The 19,986-nt window shown below is 40.1% G+C and overlaps 1 protein-coding gene across 1 annotated transcript in view; it reads right to left on the bottom strand.

Moving 5' to 3' along the window:
• LOC106087834 (uncharacterized) overlaps positions 1-19,986 on the bottom strand; it is a 41,233-nt gene that overhangs the window by 15,880 nt on the left and 5,367 nt on the right. The window contains exons 2-6 of the mRNA XM_013253010.2: positions 8,697-8,881; positions 8,165-8,586; positions 3,958-4,029; positions 1,755-3,896; positions 1,534-1,682 (exon numbers count right to left, since the gene is read on the bottom strand). Coding sequence (XP_013108464.2) covers positions 1,534-1,682; positions 1,755-3,896; positions 3,958-4,029; positions 8,165-8,586; positions 8,697-8,881 — 2,970 coding nt within the window. The remainder of the gene's footprint in view (positions 1-1,533; positions 1,683-1,754; positions 3,897-3,957; positions 4,030-8,164; positions 8,587-8,696; positions 8,882-19,986) is intronic.

The raw sequence follows: 19,986 nt of genomic DNA, 5'->3' as shown, positions 1-19,986 counted from the left end.
ATCGGGGCCAAATTGAAGAAGAATGTCGACTGGCCTAGCACAACTCACTGTCCCAAATTTCAGCAAAATCTGATATTAAATGTGGCTTTTATGGGCCTAAGACCCTAAATCGGAGGATCGGTCTATGTGGGGCCAAATTGAAGAAGGATTTCGAAGGCTCTAACACAACTCACGGTCCAAAATTTTGGCGACATCAGACAATAAAGCGGATTTTATGGCCCAAGACCTTAAATCGAGATATCGGTCTATATGGCAGCTATATCCATCTCTGGTCCAAATTGCAGATAGATGTCGAAGGGCCTAACACAACTCACTGTCTCAAATTTCGGAGAAATCGTACAATAAATGCGGCTTTTATGGGACCAAGACATAAAAACGGCGGATCGGTCTACATGGGGGCTATATCAAGATATAGTCCGATATGGGCCATCATCGAACTTGACCTGCTTATGGACAAAAAAAAAGAATCTGTGGGGAGTTTCAGCTCAATATCTCCAGTTTTTAAGATTGTAGCGAGACTTCAAAAAACTGACGGACGGACATGGCTAGAAATGGATATTTCAATGTTGCAACCGGAATGGCGAAATGACTATACCTCCATCCTTCGGTGGTGGGTATAAAAAAAAAACTAAAATAAAATTAATTTAAATTAAATAACATTAAATAAAATAAAATAAAATAAAATAAAATAAAATAAAATAAAATAAAATAAAATAAAATAAAATAAAATAAAATAAAATAAAATAAAATAAATTAAAATAAAATAAAATAAAATAAAATAAAATAAAATAAAATAAAATAAAATAAAATAAAATAAAATAAAATAAAATAAAATAAAATAAAATAAAATAAAATAAAATAAAATAAAATAAAATAAAATAAAATAAAATAAAATAAAATAAAATAAAATAAAATAAAGTAAAATAAAATAAAATAATGCAAAATAAAATAATATAAAAAAATAAAATAAAATTTAACATTTAATTAAATGGTAAAATAAAATATTTTTTTTTTTATTTTTCTAAAAATTTTTAGATTTTCCTCTCCTAGCATTATTTTTATACATTAAATATTTTCCGAAAATACTGCAGTCTTATGTTCGCTCAGACAGCAGTCATGTCTGCTTTTCCATTTTCTTTCCAAATTTTTGTTTTTGCCAACTTCTTTGCTATTGAAACAATTCAAACATGCACGCTCTCTCTTTCTCTTTTATAATGATTGGTCTTTGTCATTTCATAAACCATTTAAACATACATGTTCTCTCTCTCTCTCTCTCTCACTTTTACTTTACGGTTTGTTTACATACATACATATGCTCACTCTCTCTCTCTCTCTCTAACACTCTTATAGAAAGATCCATTGATATTCTATGTTGCATAAAAGTTGTATATAGAAAATCGGAATAATCGTGCTTTATTCCTGTTATCTGACTAGACATTGACTTAAAATGTTTGTTTGTATTCAAACCTGGTACTTGTGTAGTTGATGATGAGCTTGTCGTAGTAGTGGTTGTGGTTAAGTTGGTCCTCATACCTGGCGTACGTCTGGAAGTATCAGTGCAGGTGGCATATTCTTCGGTATTTGTATTGGTATTGGTGCTACACTCCGAGTTATCGGCATTGCCACCAAAGCCCTTGGCAGTATCGGTCATTGAGGACAGACCCAGAGAAATGTCGGATAATCTGAAATTCCAAGCAACATTTAAAAGAACAAAACGAGCAAATCACACAAACATTCCCCCTTCCATTCCATACCTTCTTTGATCCTTTTGAGGTGAGCTATCCAGCTGCCCCCTTCTGGGGGACGATAATAAAGCCTTGGATGTCGAGTTTCTGGTTTGTATGTTAACTGACCCCCCTAATATGGGCGTTATCTCTATGGAGGGCGATATCAGTTTAGGTTGTGCCCCCACTTTGGGTTCTCTTTCATTTTGTGGTGTCACCGGCGATCTTGATTTCATGCTCAATGAACCCGAATGACTATAGGTGGGACTTTGATCGGTGAACTGCTCCTCAAAGTCCAAAGCATCGGTGTCCACGGAACTTCTTTGCTGATGCTGCAGCAGCAAATGTTTCCTTTTTGTGGAGGGCGTTAGCAGCAGATTCAAATTGTACGAGGCCTCGGATCTTTGCTCTGCCATGAGTACAGTCACCTCTGATTCATTCCAATGACCATCAGAATGATCTCTGGTCACATCATTGGCCAATGAATCTGAGGACGGATAGGTAGAGGCATGTCCTATGGGCTCGTCTCTCAATGGGCTGGGAGGAGCGGAGATGCCCGATCCTGCCCGCTCATCTTTTTCCTCCTGTTCGCTGCATTCAGCCTCAGGAATATTGGCCACCTTACAGCCACATGGGTGTATATTCTCATAGACTGGATCTTGAAGCTGCTGCTGCTGTTGCAAATCCTCACTGCGATCACTTTCGGCCGATATCGAGTCATAAGGCTCCACAGTCAACGGTTCTTGTATCTTGACTTCCTCTCTGGCCTCATGTTTCTTAAGGAATTTTCGCTTTAAGGTCTTGCTGTGCAGATCCCCATTGTTGATGTAGGGCTTAAAGTCTATGATGATCTCCTTTTCATCGGACATATCATCTCGAAACAACTTGCGATTATATCTCCTACCTCCACCACCGTGTCTAGAGGAGGGGTAATCCAAGTCCACCAGCTTCTCAGTTTTAACATAAACCGGCATCGATTGCCTTCGAATATCATCGCGTCGAAAAGGACTATCCTCCGGCGGTTCCATGGACACCAACATCGATTTACGCCTACTGGTGTCCTTATACTCTTTGGGATAGGTTTGGGTTATATCCAAAGAATCATCATCATCCAGACAATATTCCTGTGGTGGAGGCAGCAGGTCCGAGGTAAAATCCGAGGAGCCATCTGCCATCAACTCGGAGCATTCTGTTATGTGCTTGCACACATCCTGCACATTCTGCATATCCCTGCGGGGCAGACTGTGAAAGTCGGTGTCCAGACGATAGCCACAGGTACGGCGGGGCAAGCTATTGCTCTCGTAGGAAAAAGAGTCTTCTTTGGGCAGAAACGCTATGTCCTTCTTTTGATAGTAGTACTTCTCATGATTAGCACTATACTCCAACGGCGGCGGCGGTTGATAGTAGGGAAAATTACTCTCCAAAGGTGATTTAGGAGGCTCCTCGGATTGTGTGCGATGCAGCAATTCATGATCAGCCTGCGCATTGGCTTCCTCTTTGCGGCGGTTGTCGTAGGGTATTTGTGACAAGCTCTTAGCCAAAGCTTTGCCATTTTGCAAGCCTCCATTTGTTTGGGCCCCCTGTGAGACCACCTTGACGCGATGTATGGTACGCGGGCTCAAGGCCAAACTCTGTTCAAATTCATTCTTCCTCACATCTGTTTGGGTGGCCTGCGTCTTCATGGCATTGCGAAACTTCTTTTCCACCACAATCACCTCTGGACTGGGTGGCGGTAAATTCTGCAAAGGACATGTGGAGGAAGCCACATTCAAAGCGGCCAACTCTTCCAAAATGGGGCGATTTGTTATAACCGCTGTTGGTTGTTGCGTCTGCACATGCTGTTCTGTGACATAGGCTGCGGCTGCAGGAACATACGCCGTTGGCATGGCATGACCCACATGATGCTGATGGGTATGACCTAACTGATGTACAGGAACTGTTGACCCCGGCAGCATATGTATGGTCGAGGTCGAACCCATTATGGCAGTGATGGGTGGCGCACATATTGGTATGGTATCATAGTAGGAACCACTGGGACCCAGAGGTTTCTTGCCACCGATGAGACGTTCTTGTGATTGGGCCGATTTCATGCGGCCAGAAGAACGAAAGCCCACATTCAAATCATCGAAGGAGGTGAGTGTGTGCGAGCGAGCAAAGCTGACGTGTTTAGTTCTGTAAGGCAGGCGAAAATTTTTATTATAAAAGAAGATGAGTGTAAGTGGTTATACTATACCTGGGTGTATTGAGAGGGCCTGCATGGGACAAAGTTGTGCCAACACCCATATGGGAAGGGCAGTGATAGGTGCTGAAAGAAAGAATAGCGAGAGAAAGAGAAAATATTAGGCAAATCGGATGAAAACTGCGCCCTCTAGAGGCTGAAAACTTTCAATCGGTTTATATAGGAGCCTTATAACCGATGAACCGATTTAGACCATCCTTTGAAGTTAGCGAGCCTTCGATAGACAGACGAACGAGCATGACTTCATCGACTTGAAATTTTGGGCCTCATATAAATATTTCGATGAGTTACAAACAGAATGAAGAAATTAATACACCCCCGTCCTTTGGAGAAGAGTATTCTAAATATTATATGAAAACGGAAGTGTTGCGCTTTGTTTCGAGTAGACTCAAAAACATAAAAAAATTTTAATGAAATTTTCACATATGGTACCGTTTGGCCCCACGGTACAAATAGGGCACTTCATTTTGTGAGATCTGTGAGGGGGGGAGGACTCTCCCCCTGACCACAATTTTCCAAAAGGCCAGATCTTGGAGATGATGCCCACTTATGGTAACCCAAAAACACAAAATTGGTATAAAACGTTGAGGTGAAATTACCGTGGGGGACGCCCTATCCCAAAACCCATTAAAACGAACATGTTTACCGATTGGGAAAATATTGGTTTAAATAAAAGGTTTTTTAAGAGTAAAGTACGAACTTGATTTAACAATTTGACCCCAAGTATCGGGGGATCCACCTACCCCCAAAAATTACTGATGAATGATACTTAATTGAAAGGTACGAATACTTGCATAAAAATTCGGGGTCAAGTCGCAAAGGGGCCCATCTAAAATTCGATTCCGAACGGACATTTTGGCCCATCGGAACAATATGGGGATCAAACGACAGGTACTTGAAAGTAGAAAACGAAACTTTTATAAAAGTTTTGGGTCTATTCCCAAAAGGGTCTGACCTGATGGGCCCCACCCTCATGACACCCCCCCCCCCCCACTTTTGGACATATTTGCTGACCTTAGCAATATGGGGCTCCAATAAAAGGTATTTTAGTGCAGGGCGCGTATCTCATGTTTTTTCAGAGCCAAATCTCTGGATTTTGGTTGGTCTGAAAGGAAACATAGGCTATATAATTTTCTGATATCGGAAGGGGGCAGATCCTCTCCCTTGCCCCAAAAGTACTACTCAAAAATTAAAGCGGACCGATCGGGACAATAGGGGACTCAAATGAAAGGTATTCAGGAGTAGAGTACGAATTTCATTTAACAAGTAAAATCATGCTAAGTTAGGCCGGGCCGAACCTTGGGAACCCACTACCATGGATTCTGCTAAAATATGGGATCTATTTCTTGTTACAGACCGAATTGGACCGTACTTGGTGCTATTGTTGAGAGTCATAACAGAAGACTATATGCGAAATTTCAGCCAAATCGGATAAAAATCGAGGCTTGTAAGGGCTCAAGAAGACAAATCGGGAGATCGGTTTATATGGGAGCTATATCAGGTTTCTGACCGATTTGACCGTACTCGGCACAGTTGTTATAACATATCGGAACACTATGTGCAAATTTTCAGTCAAATCGGACAAAAATTGTGGCTTTCATGGACTCAAGACTCCAAATCGGAAATTCGGTTTATACTGGAGCTATATCAGGTTCTTGACCGATTTGAACCGTACCTGGTACAGTTATTGGAAGTCATAACAGAACTCTGTGTGCAAAATGTCAGCCAAATCGGACAAAATTGTGGCTTCCATAGGCTCAAGAAGTAAAATCGGGTGATCGGTTTATATGGGGCTATATCCAAATCTAAACCGATATGGCCCATTTGCAATCCCCAACGACCTACATCAATATAAAATAACTGTGCAAAATTTCAAGCGGCTAGCTCTACGTGTTCGACCGCTATCGTGATATCCACAGACGGAGGGACGGACGGACGGACATGGCTATTTCGAATCAGAATTTCCAGACGATCAAGAATATATATACATTATGGGGTCCTATATCAATATTTCGAGGTGTTACATACGGAATAACTAGATGAGTATACCACCATCATATAGTGGTGGGTATAAAAATTAGGTCCGAGTAACTGGGGGGCCGCCCCCCTTGGGGCGGTCAGTGTGGAACTCAAATGAAAGGTATTTGGGTGTAGATTGCGAATATGGTCAGAAAGGAGAAATAGGCTTTATAATTTGTTGATTTCGGAGGGGGGCGGACCTTCCCCCGTGACCCAAAAACACCACTCAAAATCAAAAGCAGACCGATCAGGACAATTTTATGGTGGGTATAAAAATTGGGTCCGAGTAACTGGGGGGCCGCCCCCCTTGGGGCGGTCAGTATGGAACTGAAATGAAAGGTATTTGGGAGTAGATTGCGAATATGGTCAGAAAGTAGAAATAGGCTTTATAATATGTTGATTTCGGAGGAGGGCGGACCTTCCCCCGTTACCCAAAAACACCACCCAAAATCAAAAGAAGACTGATCAGGACAATATGGGTATCAAATGAAAGGTATTGGAGAGTAGAATACGAATATGGTATTAAAATTTGGGTATAAGTACCCATCGGGCCGCCCCAACCCCAAAAGTTCCCCCATTGGATCTTCATGTCTATATAGGGCTCAAATGAAAGGTATTCGGGAGTTGGTTACGAATCAGATCGAAATATAGGGGTTCTCCCTACCCCCAAAAAACGTCTCAAATGTTTCTTAAAATTTTTACAGGTTATGTAAGTTTGTCTAGAAGAAAACATTGGCTATATAATGTTTAGATATCGAATGGGGGCGGTTTCGTCCCCTTAGCCCAAAAACACTATCCAAAACCAAAAGTGGACCGATGAGCACAATATGGGTATCAATTAAAAGTATTCGACAGTAGATTACAAATATGGCTTAAAAAGTTAGGTCTAAGTAATGGAAGGTTGCCCCTCCCCAAATACTCCCAAATGGACATATTAGCCGACCATGTGTACATGGGACCCAAATGAAAGATATTTGGGAGTAGATTACCATCATAAGGTGGGGATATACTAATTTCGTCATTCGGTTCGTAACACCTCGAAATATTTAGACGCATATTTCGTCCATAAAGTATATATATTCTTGATCGTCGTGACATTTTAAGTCGAACTAGCCATGTCCGTCCGTCCCTCTGACTGTCGAAAGCACGCAAACTTTTGAAGGAGTAAAGCTAGCAGCTAGGTCGGTTGCAATTGTAAATGGGCCATATCGATCCATGCTTTGATATAGCTGCCATATCAACCGTTCTTGAATCTTGACTTCTTGAGCCTCTAGAGGGCGCAATTGTCGTCAAGTAGTGTGTTGATATCACTCCCAACAATTGTGCTAAGTATGGTTCAAATCGGTTTATAACCTGATATAGCTGTCATATAAATCGATCTTGGGTCTTGACTTCTTGAGCTTTTCGAAAGCGCAATTCTTATCCGCTTTAGGTTGTAATTTTGCACGTGGTGTTTTTGGTATCACTTCCAACATTTTTGCGAAGTAGGGTCCAAATCGGTTCATAACCTGGTACTGGTGCCATATAAACCGATCTAAGATCTTATCTTATTGAGCCGCTAGAGGGCGCAATTCTCATCCGATTTGACTAAAATTTTCCATGAGGTTTTTTGATATGACTTCCAAAAACTGTGATAAATACGGCGCAAATCGGTCCATAACCTGATTTAGCTGCCATATAAACTGATCTGGGATTTTGACTTCTTGAGCCTCTAGAGAGCGCAATTCTCATCCGATTTGGCAGAAATTTTGTACAACGGCTTCTCCCATGGCCTTCAACATACGCTTGCAATATGGTGTGAATCGATCTATAGCTTGATACAGCTCCCATATAAACCGATCTATCGATTCTGATTCTTGAGCCCCGAATCGGACTATAACTTGGTATAGCTCCTCCTCCGTCCTTATTCATTATTTTTTGTTTGCCTAAAAGGAGATCTGCGCAAAGAACTCGACAGATGCGATCCATGGTGGAGGGTATATAAGATTCGGGCCGGCCGATCTAAGCACGCTGTTACTTGTTTTTAAATAAAATTTTGATAAAATTTTCTTTAAAAATAAAATTTTGACTAAAATTTTCAACAAGAAAAGTTTTTACAGAAGTAAAAAAAACTGCTAAATATTGAAACAATTTTTCTTAAAATACTTTCTCTACAAATTTAAAAACTTTTCTCTCAACCCACCTTTTATCGTTGATATAGCTGATGTTGTCATAATTCCCATATGTCTGTTGTGCATGTTGATGTTGTTGTTGCTGCTGCTGTAGGTGTTGTTGTTGCTGTTCCATCCAGCTGGTCTGGCGATTATCAGTGGCCGCATCCACCATTTTGGAAGTGCTCAATATCGAGGCTGGTTGTCTACGAAAATAGGAACTCTCCATATCCATGTTATCACCAGTGGTCGTGGTATTTGGGTATTGTTGATTATAACGTGGATATTTGTAGAAAGGGGTGTAGGGTGCTAAATTTTCATCAGAGGGTATGCGTCTACCCACACAACCGCCCAATAGGGAGGCAGACGGTGCCGAACGTCTGCTAAGACAACCGAAAAAACGTTCACGGCGAGAACGATCGATGGTGTTCACTTGGCGATCAGTTAAACAATACTAAAATGGGAGAAGAGAAAGAGACAGAGAGAGAAGAGAGAGAGAGAGAGTGGGAGAGAAAGAAGAGAATGGTTTACTAATATTGTCTCTGCGGTTAGTTTGTGGTTTACCTGCTCTCTTATATCTCCTTTGGAATATTGCGATGGTCTGGGATATAACTCTGTGGAGGAGGTATGTCTCAAGCGGCGACGATGCGTATTTTCATCTTCAGAATCATAATTTCGATCGGTTTGACTGGAAAATATTGGTTTCGAGGTTGTATCTATGGTACCCATTGAGACAGCATGGTGAAGACCTTCAAAGAGAGACAGAAACAAGTATAGAGATATTATTGAAGCTTATAAGAAAAATTAAGAAATTTTAAGATTTTTATAGGCCTATACTGCCCTGAAGCTCAGCACGGATTCTTTTTGAGTTATTTATTGAAATATTTTTATTTATATTTTCTAGTTTTTTTATACCCACCACCGAAGGATATTGATTTTGTCATTCCGTTTGCAACACATCGAAATATCCATTTCCGACCCTATCTTATGTATAAAATTCAATTTGTGTTTGTTTGTATGTTCCGTATAAACTCAAAAATGGCTGAACCGGCTGTTATTTTTTTGATATCGGGAGGGGGCCGACCCTTCCCCTTACCCCAAAAGTATTACACAAAAATAAAAGTGGACCGATCGGTACAATATGGAATTCAAATGAAAGGTGTTCAAGAGTAGAATACGAATTTCATAATAAAAGTAGGGCCCAAGTACCTGGGGGGCCGCCCCAGCCCTAAAACCCATTAAAATAGGTTTATTTGACGATCATGACAATATGGGACTCAAATGAAAGGTATTCGGGAGTAGATTACGAATATGGTCAGAAAGAAGGAATAGGCTTTATAATTTATTGATAACGGAAGGGGGCGGACCCTCCAACGTTACCCCAAAAACACCACCCAAAATCAAAAGTGGTCCGATAAGGATAATTTGAGTATCAAATGAAAAGTATGCGGGAGTAGATCACGAGTCTGACATACAAATTCATGTCGAAGTATAGGGGGTTACCCCACTCTAACAAGAACGCCCAAAATAGGCACATTAGCCAATCACCGATATATGTGAATCGGTTTGTTTGTTCCGTATAGACTGAAAAACGGCAGAATCGATTTTCTCGAAATTTTCGCATATTGGGTAGGATGGTCTGGAAGAAAACAATGGCTATAAAATTTTTCGGTATCGAGAGGGGGATGGACTCTCCCCCTTATGCCAAAAATACAACCCAAAATCAAAAGTGGACCGATCGGAACAATATAGGTATCAAATGAAAGGTATAGGAGAGTAGAATACGAATATGATATTAAAATTTGAGTCTAAGTACCCATCGGGCCGCCTTAACCCCAAAACTGCCCCAAACAGACATATTGGACGTTCATTTCAATATGGGGCTCAAATGAAAGGTATTCGGGAGTAGATTTCGAATCTGGCATTCAAAATCAGATCGAAGTATGGGGGGGTCAAGCCGCCCCTCAAAAACGCCATTAGACCCATTATGACTTTATGATACTTGGCTTAACCGGTTTTCGGGTGGAGGCGGACCCTCCCCTTTACCGCAAAAACGCCACCCATATCCCAAAGTGGTGCGATGGGCACATAAGGGTATCAAATGAAAGGTATTGGAGACCAGAACACGAATATGGAATTAAAATTTGGGTTCATGTACCCAGCAATGAGTGCGTTCCGATTTAAGTTTAAACTCAATGATAAGGTATCTTTTTTTATAGCCTAGTCCGAACGGCGTCCCGTGCGACACCTCTTAGGGGAAAATTTTTTTAAATGACCGTGCATGGCATTGTACCTCGCAAATGTCGCTAACATTTAGTGGGGATAATCACCGCTTTGTTCGATGTTCTCGCCAGGATTCGAACGCGATCAGCGTCATGGGCTGCAATGGCACGAATTCGATATCCGCATTCAGCGCGAAGTGTTCCCATCCTAAAACGATATTAGAGAGTTAAAGAAGGCGCAGAGGAGCGGGCCCGGTTCGGGTAGTAAAGTATATAAATTCCTGATCAGCGTAAAAATCTAAGACGATCTAGCTATGTCCGTCCGTCTGTCTGTTGAAATCATTCTACAGTCTTTAAAAATACAGATATTGAGATGAAACTTTGATTCTTTTTTTTGTCCATTAGCAGGTCAATTTCGAAGATGGGCTATATCGGAGTATATCTTGATATAGCCCCATATAAACCGATCCGCCGATTTAGGGTCTTAGGCCCATAAAAGCCACATTTATTATCCAATTTTGCTGAAATTTGGGACAGTGACATCTTCTTCGACACCTTCTTCAATTTGGCCCATATCGGTCCAGATTTGGATATAGCTGCCATATAGACCGATCTCTCGATGTAAGGTTTTGCGCCTATAAAAGGCGCATTTATTATTCAATTTCGCCGAAATTTGGGACAGTGAGTTGTGTAAGGCCCCTCGACAACGTTCTGCAATTTGGCCTAGATCGGTCCAGATTTGGATATAGCTGACATATAGACCGATCCGCCGATTTTAGGTCTTAGGCCCATAAGAGCTACATTTATTATCCGATTTTGCTGAAATTTGAGGCAGTGAGTTGCGTTAGGCCAGTCGACATCTATCAGCAATATGGCCCAAATCGGTCCAGATTTGGATATAGCTGACATATAGACCGATCTCTCGATTTAAGGTTTTGCGCCCATAAAAGGCGTATTTATTGCCCTATGTTGCCGAAATTTGGGACAGTGAGTTGTGTAAGGCCCTTCGATATCCTTCTTCAAATTGGCCCAGACCGGTCCAGATTTGGATATAGCTGCCATATGGACCGATCTCTCGATTTAAGGTTTTGCGCCTATAAAAGGCGCATTTATTATTCAATTTCGCCGAAATTTGGGACAGTGAGTTGTGTAAGGCCCCTCGACATCTCTCTGCAATATGGTCTAGGTCGGTCTAGATTTGGATATAGCTGCCATTTAAACCGATCTCTCGATTTAAGGTTTTGGGCTCATAAAAGGCACATTTATTATCCGATTTCGCCGAAATTTGGAACAGTGAGTTGTGTTAGGCCCTTCAACATTATTCTTTAAATTGGCTCAGATCGGTTCAGATTTGGCTATAGCTGCCATACAGACCGATCTCTCGATATAAGGTTTTGGGGCCATAAATAGCGCATTTATTGACCGATTTCGCTGAAATTTGGGACAGTGAGTTGTGTTAGGCCTCCCGACATCTATCAGTAATATGGTCTAGATCGGTCCATATTTGGATATAGCTGACATATAGATCGATCTCTCGGTTTAAGGTTTTGGGCCTTTAAAAGGCGCATTTATTATCGGATTTCGTCGAAATTTGGGACAGTGTTTTGTGTTAGGCCCTTTGTCAGCCCTCTTCAATTTGGCCTAGATCGATTCAGATTTTGATATAGCTGCCATATAGACCGATCTCTCGATTTAAGGTTTTGGGCCCATAAATAGCGCATTTATTGTCCGATTTCACCGATATTTGCGACAGGGCGTTGTGTTAGGCCTCCCGACATCTATCAGCAATATGGCCCAAATCGGTCCAGATTTGGATATAGCTGACATATAGACCGATCTCTCGATTTAAGGTCTTGGGCCCATAAAAGGCGAATTTATTGTCCAATTTCCCTGAAATTTGGGATAGTGGATTGTGTTACGCCCCTCGACATCATTCTACAATTTGGCTCAGATCGGTCCAGATTTGGATATAGCTGACATATAGACCGATCTCTCGTTTGAAGGTCTTGGGCCCATTAAAGGTACTTTTATAATCCGATTTCACTGAAATTTGATACAGTGACTTATGTTAGACATTTCGACATCCGTGTCGTATATAGTCCAGATCGGTCTATATTTGCATATGGCTACCAAAAACACCAATATTTGGTTCTACAAAATTGAACAATGACTGGTACTTGGTCCAAATCGGACCATATTTCAATAAAGGTGCTATGGGGGCATAAATTAAGCATTTTCACCGGATTATGACGAAATGTGGTTTATATATGTATACCCGAGGTGGTGGGTATGCTAACTTCAGACGGCGAACTTATCGCCTTTTTACTTATTTTTTACTTGTTAGGGCGAAGATCATTTTATTTCACAATCTAACGTTTGTTTCTCTTGCGAGAAGAGCTTAATGATCGGAAATTGTTTTGGCTCTCTGGCTTCCCTTTTCCATTTCAACAGTCTCTGATCACTTAGCTCGTCTCGTAAGAGAAATGAATGAAAGGTCTTTATTTTTAGTTTATCCAAATTTTATTCTACAACTTCCAAGAAAATTTTCCCTAATCTTATTTTCTACACTGTTACTCAATTTAGTTTCAAACTTTTTTCACCCCACCATTCAAATTCAGATTAAAGTTGTGAAAACTTTGTTTTGGCCTCAGCCGCTTATTGAGTGAACTCGCAGCAAACGCTAATGTAGCATTCATATTTGCCTTTATCATTTTCATTAAGCCCATAAGCCTTACATTCCACAGTTATATTTTGCTGTGTGGCCCCGAAATACAAATTGTATTGGGGGTTTGGGTTAAAGTAGCATTTCAAAACTCTATGCTATCGCCAGACAATATTGCCCATAAAATGCCATAAATTGTTGAGCAATTTTCATCCTAAAATACCGAACCTCACCATTACCACTCTGATATCCTTGCGCGATTGCTTTATAATTGGTTCTTTCATATTTGCAGCATTTCCTGCTTTGACGAAAGCCCTGAAACAGGATATGAAAAACAGCACCCACACACACAGATACACTCAGCACTCAGTACTAGCATAGCCATCACATTTAGAAATTTGTGTGTGCGAAAATCGCAGCGTATGAGACTTTGACTAAAATGTTGTCAAAGCCAAACAATTTTAACACAGTATGAAGAAACATAAAAGAAGCCCATCATCACACAGGCAGGCAGGCAGGCAGCCAGCCACGCACTCTCAAACATTTTTTGTCACACAGTCAGTTAGTCAGTGACACTGTCTGCCCATATACTCTACACTCAGGGGAAACTTGGGCAACAACTATCTGAACCTGGATGCCATTGGCAGAGCTTAATTTTATTTAATATTGAAATTAAAATGCCTTCATGTTGCACAGCATCCTAACAACAAATGAGGCACAACCACTTCCGTCTCCTGCTACTAAAACTCTGTCTACATCTACTCCTCTTCCATGGTGTTGTGCGTTTGGCTTTGCTTTCATTTCGTTTGCCTTCTCTTATCCCTGCCAGATGGTAGTAGAACTCAATAAATTCTCCATTTCCATGTTCATATCCTTTACAGACACATAATAAAAACTGAAAATACCTTTCCTTCTTCGCTTTCATCACAAAAAGGTTTAGCATTACAGCCATGTGATGACGTTGTTGATGGTTGGCTGACAATGTTGGCTTTGGCGTAGGTGGCGGCAAAGCGGCGACGACGACGACGACGACAACGACATTGATGACATCTGAGCGCTGAAAATCAGTTTATTCTGAACGTTGTTTTATTTGCGGCACTGGCTGGCATGGCATATGCAAGTTTAGAGCACATGCTATCCTCCCCACTACACTATAAACTTTTGCACAGTAACAAATGGGGATAAATAATTTTTAAAAATGTTTGGGGAATAAATACAGTTGTGATTATGAGGGTGATTTATTCGTTTTTTTTTTGCTTTTCTAACAAACTGGAGATTTTTTAATGATGTTGCTTCAATATTGCGTTGAGACTTGGGAAAAGAAAATTTATTATAATCTCCTTAAGGTGAGGAGACTGTTATTATTAATTTTACACCTCACTATGGAAAGAGAGGCTAAAAACAAAATCATCCATTCATCTTAGTATGGAAAAAGTGAAGGTTTTCATAACGCCTAAAGGTATGCCACGTTTTTGGAATATAGTTTAAGACATATTATCATTGTGGTTTTCTGAACAGCATTTCGATATCTGTGATGATAACCGATTTTGCTGAAATTAGGATAATAATGTGCAAATATCTCCACATTAGACCGATTTGGGACATATTGAAAAAGGATGGCGAAGAGTCACTGTGCCACATTTCGGCGAAATTGGGAAATAAGAGCTACTTTTATAGGCCCAAGAACTTAAATCGGGAGATCGGTATATGACAGTTATATCCAAATATAACCCAATTTTGACCATATATATGGCAAAGGACCTAACAAAACTCATTGTGCTTAAATTTAGCATAATGAGCTATGTTAGGCTTTTCAACGGCTGAACCGTTATTCTGGAAATTTTCACAGATTGTGGGGGGTGGTGTGGAAGGAAGAATAGGCTATATAATTTTTTTGATATCGGTACCGGCCACCCCAAACAGATGTGGACAATTGTTGCTGCAAAGTCGCTGTAAATTTTGTCACGAATTCAAATCAATTGTAACAAGTAAAAGCGTGCTAAGTTCGGCCGGGCCGAATCATGGGAACCCACCACCATGGATTCTACCAGAAATGTACCCTTATTAATAATGCAAGAAGTCATATCGGGTTACCGGTTTTTAGAAGGGTCTATGTCACTATATTGACCGATTCGGATAAGGGCTGAAGAAGTCAAATCTAGGGATCGGTTTATATTTGGGCTATACCTGTTTATAGACCGATTCAGATCAAACTTGGTATGGATATTGGAAGTCATAACTCAAGTCTTTGATCCAAATATCGGCGAAATCGGGTGAAAATTGAGACTTCTAAGGGGTTCAAGAAATCAAATCGGGGGATCGGTTTATATTTGGGCTATACCTGTTTATAGACCGATTCAGATCAAACTTGGTATGGATATTGGAAGTCATAAGTCAAGTCTTTGATCCAAATATCGGCGAAATCGGGTGAAATCGGGTGATCTAAGGGGTTCAAGAAATCAAATCGGGGGATCGGTTTATATGGGGGCTATATCTGTTTATATACCGATTCGGATCATAGAAGCCATGGATGTTAAAAGTCATAACATAACACATACATACATAACATAACACATAACACATAAGACCAATACGGATCGTACTTGGCATGGATGTTTTAAGTCATAAGACTTGAGTTATGACTTCCAACATGCATGTCAAGTATGATCCGAATCGGTCTATAAAGAGATGTAGCCCCTATATAAATCTATTCCTGGATTTGACTTCTTCTACCCTTAGAAGCCTCCAATTTCATCCGATAAACCTGGGATCGGCTTATAAGGGGGGTACATCTTTTTTTTAGACCGATTCTGATCATACTTGACATGCATGTTGGAAGTCATAACTCAAGTCTTTGTTCCATATTTCAGCCAAATCGGATGAAACTTAAGGCTGCTAAGGGGTTCAAGAAGTGAAATCCAGGGATCGGTTAATATGGGGGCTATATCTGTTTATAGAGCGATTCAAATCATACTTGGCATGGATATTGGAAGTCATAACGCAAGCCTTTGTTCCATATTTCGGCCAAATTGGATGAAACTTGAGGCTTCTAAGGGGTTCAAAATATCAAATCCGGCAATCGGTTTATATGGGGGCTATACCTGCTTATACATCGAATCGATTCATAGAAGGTATGGATATTGAAAGTTTTTATGGAAGCGATATCCAAATCTGAACCGATATGGCCCATTTGCAACCCACAAAAAATGTCAAGCGCCTAGCTTTACGCGTTTGACCGCTTTCGTGATTTCGACAGACGAACGGACATAGCTAGGTGGACTCAGAATGTGGAGACGATCCAGAGTATATATACTGTTTTAGGGTCGCAGATCAATATATCGAGGTGTTACAAACGAAATGACTAAATTAGTATACCCTCTTCCTATGGTAGTAGGTATAACCATGAAAATTGAACTTGAACAAATGCCTTCGAAAATTGCACGATACGAAGCCAATCTTGGCCAAAATTTCAATAAATAAAAATTAAAATTCGTATATCTCCGAAACAAGTGGAGATATTGTACACCTCGATCGAATTTTTTTGTAGGGAGTCTTGAGCACTATCCAGTAAAAAATGAAAATCGGACCACAAATGAAGATTTGGCAGCCTAAACAATTTTTCGAAATGATGAGGTGAACAACTTTAGGTGCCTGCCAAGAGGTACCCATATCACCTAGCGCCTTGAAATTTTGCACTCGTCATTGTGTTAAAATGTCAGCCAATTCGAATGAGAATAGCGTCCTTTAGGGGCTCAGGCCATATTTGATACGTATGTCGAAGGTAATGGGAGAAGCCACTGTACAAAATTTCTGCCACATCGGATAATAATTGCGCCCTGTATAGGCTCAAGAAGTTAAGATCCCAGATAATGGACCGATTTGAACCAGATTTGGCACAGTTGTTGGAAGTCATAACAAAACACGTTATGCAAAAGTTGCAAGCATTGCGCCCTCTAGTGGCTCAAGAAATGAAAACCCAAGATCGGTTTATATGACAACTGTATCAGGTTATGAACCTATTTCAACCATACTTAGCACAGTTGGTGGAACCATAACAAAACACTTCGTGTAAAATTTCAGCTAAATCGGATAAGAAATGTGCCCTCTAGCGGCTTAAGAAGTCAAGTATCGCTAACACCTCAGCTCTAACTATTCCAAATTTTAAAGAGATATCTTTAACCTTTCTCACACTGCATCTTTTTTCAATTTTCTCCCAAAGTGTGTAGATTCTGAACTTATACTGACCTACTTTCCGATTTGGGATTCCTTTCTCATCCTGAATCCAGCTGGTTTTGCTTCCTTTCTATCTTTTCGGTTTCTTTTCCCCGCCCTGGGTTACTCTCTAAGCAATTGTTTCTTCGTAATTCTAGCAACACTTTTAATTCTTTCTTACCCTAGAAAAATTTTTGCTTATTCTCACCCTTAGTTCCATTCCTAGTTTGAGTTTCCTTCCGAATATTATATGCTAGATTATATGCTTGACCTAGGTTCCTTATGAAATTTTTCTCCCAAACTTGTGGGTGCTTTCTAATCCTAAGTTCCGTTCTAATTCTACGTTTTCAATAACCTTGACATCCCTTCTAGCATTGAGTTGCGGTCCAAGCCCTCTAGCCTCTAAACTCTAGATTCCACACACTGCCTTTTCAAAACCAGTTCTTTTGTAGCATTTTCCCATAAAAAAGTCTTTTTCTATGTATGGTTATTGTAATAACTTCATATTAAAGAATTATGAGTGCCATAATTAGAAAAAATTCTCCCGGTACCTTCTGAGATGCTTTTTACTATATGCACTTAAATTTTTTTAACATATTCTCTTACATGAATTATTCACAGAGCATTTCAGATTCCCTCTAAAATTCAACATACATGACGAAATTAAGACGCTTTTTCCCTTAACAGCCCAGCTCGGTGTGTGAATATCAAACTGTATGATGATTACTTCTAGCGTTGCTAGGCATCAAACAATCTAAGAGGGTTTCCCTTTCAAATTAGATTGGGGACAGACATTTGAGTGGGTATTAATTTCACCTACTTCACTTTTTTTCAGCTGTGCAGGCGTACGCACACCTTCTAATTAAAAATTAACTTTCGTTTGCTGGGAAATTGTGTGTTTTGATACCTTCCTTAAAACACATATCGATTTACATATGTAGCTCTACTCTACCCCATACAGCCTGCCAGGCAGCCAGCCAGCCATCATCAATGATAAACGCAATGGCAAAGCGTGTTTCAGAGTCTCACTATATGTGTGTGTGTGTGTGTGTGTGTGTAAGTATGTGCCAAAGTGTGTCAGTGCTGTGCAATTATTTACAATTACTTAAAATTCCAGGGCATATGTGTCGGCGTTTGTGTTTTTATGAGCCTGAGTGTGTGTGTGTGCGCTTTTATGTGGCAACAATAAAAAATACAAAAAAAAAACTAAAGAAAAGAAAAATTATGTATGAATGAAGGGAAAAAGCGGAAAAAAGCAAATGAACGAGATGATTATGGGCACAAGAAAAACAACAACAACAACAAGTTGATGGAAGAGGAAGAAGACAACCACAACAAAAACAACAGCAACAATGTCTGCCATTAGGCTAAGGCTGAGTATGAAGACGCCTTTGCTGTTGCCTAACAGCAACAACAACAACAACGGCATCAGATCAGGGACTAGGGCAGGGACAAAAATGTCGACAATGTTGGCATAGTTGCCATTGTAGTAGTTGTAGTGAAACCAAAAGGAAGTCGAGGAACAGGAAACATAACACTACAAATGGGTTTCCTTTTTCATTGCTGCCATTGCTGTTGCTGCCGATTGTTTATGTGATGGCTGTGTGTCAGAGGGAGGGGGGGGGGGGGGGGAAAGCTTCATTACTGTTTTATTATGGGTAAGAGTGTTGTTGCCAGCAGCCTTCTTTACACACAAAGCATTAACATAAACATACTCAGAGTGTAACCACTCTCCCCATTACTCTTTGTGGTAGCTTTTTTGCTTTCTCTCTCTCTCTGTCTCCTTCTCTCTCCCCAACTGTTTTACCCATTTGGAAATACGCACACTAATAGAGTTTTCATATGGGTAAAATGTTCATGACTGGAATAGGACCCGGAAACTGTTTTTGTTATTATTTGTCATTAATCGAGAGCAATCGGCATTCGGTTTCATATTCTTTGCAGTATTATTTGCCAAGGGAAATCTGACTATGAATACCCATTGTTACCAAAAACAATTCATTTGCTCTACTGTAGGACTGTAAACAAGTTTAAGTTCAATGGCGAAAGAAAAAATTCAATACGTGCCGAAAAGGAATAGAACAAACGAAGGAAAATCAAAATTGTACAAAAAATAACGAATAAAACAATAATAACACACAACTGCAGTCATTGTTAGACTTAGAGCAGAAAGAGAAAAGAAAAGTACCCTCTGAGGGTCTTCTCCTATTTGAAAGTACCCTCAGACGGCGTCAAGGGGAACTTTTTCTATTAGAAAAGGAAATCTTCTTAAAATCGTAGACAAGCTGAGCAGGACTATTAACAATAGTAAAGTTTGTATAGTAAACTAAGCCCTCACTGAGTAGAAATTGTCTTATAGAAAAGTAATTTCAGATAGAGTGAATAAAATTTTTTTTGTGGAAATGTAATTCTAGACGACAGTGGAGCGGTTTGAGTTTTTTCTTTGCAAAAAAATCATATCTTTTGAACCGAATAAGTTAATTGAACAATTAAAATGGCATATGGAATGGAATCAATCAAATCAATGTTTGAAAAGGGTGCTAGGCCTTTTGGGTGCTTAGTTATGGCTTATCAAAGTCAACATTTGTGGAAAAATGCTAAATAAGTGGAATAAATTTTTATACCCACCACCATAGAATAGGGAGTATATTCATTTAGTCATTCCAAAATTGCGAAATTGCAATTTTCGACCCTACAAAGTTTATATATTGGGTTGCCCAAAAAGTGATTGCGGATTTTTTATTGCATGCATTTTTAA

Source organism: Stomoxys calcitrans, chromosome 3 (assembly GCF_963082655.1).
Source record: "Stomoxys calcitrans chromosome 3, idStoCalc2.1, whole genome shotgun sequence".
Classification (NCBI taxonomy): domain Eukaryota; kingdom Metazoa; phylum Arthropoda; class Insecta; order Diptera; family Muscidae; genus Stomoxys; species Stomoxys calcitrans.
The sequence above is the reverse complement of the archived record's forward strand: the minus strand, read 5'-3'. Positions and strand labels throughout refer to the sequence as shown.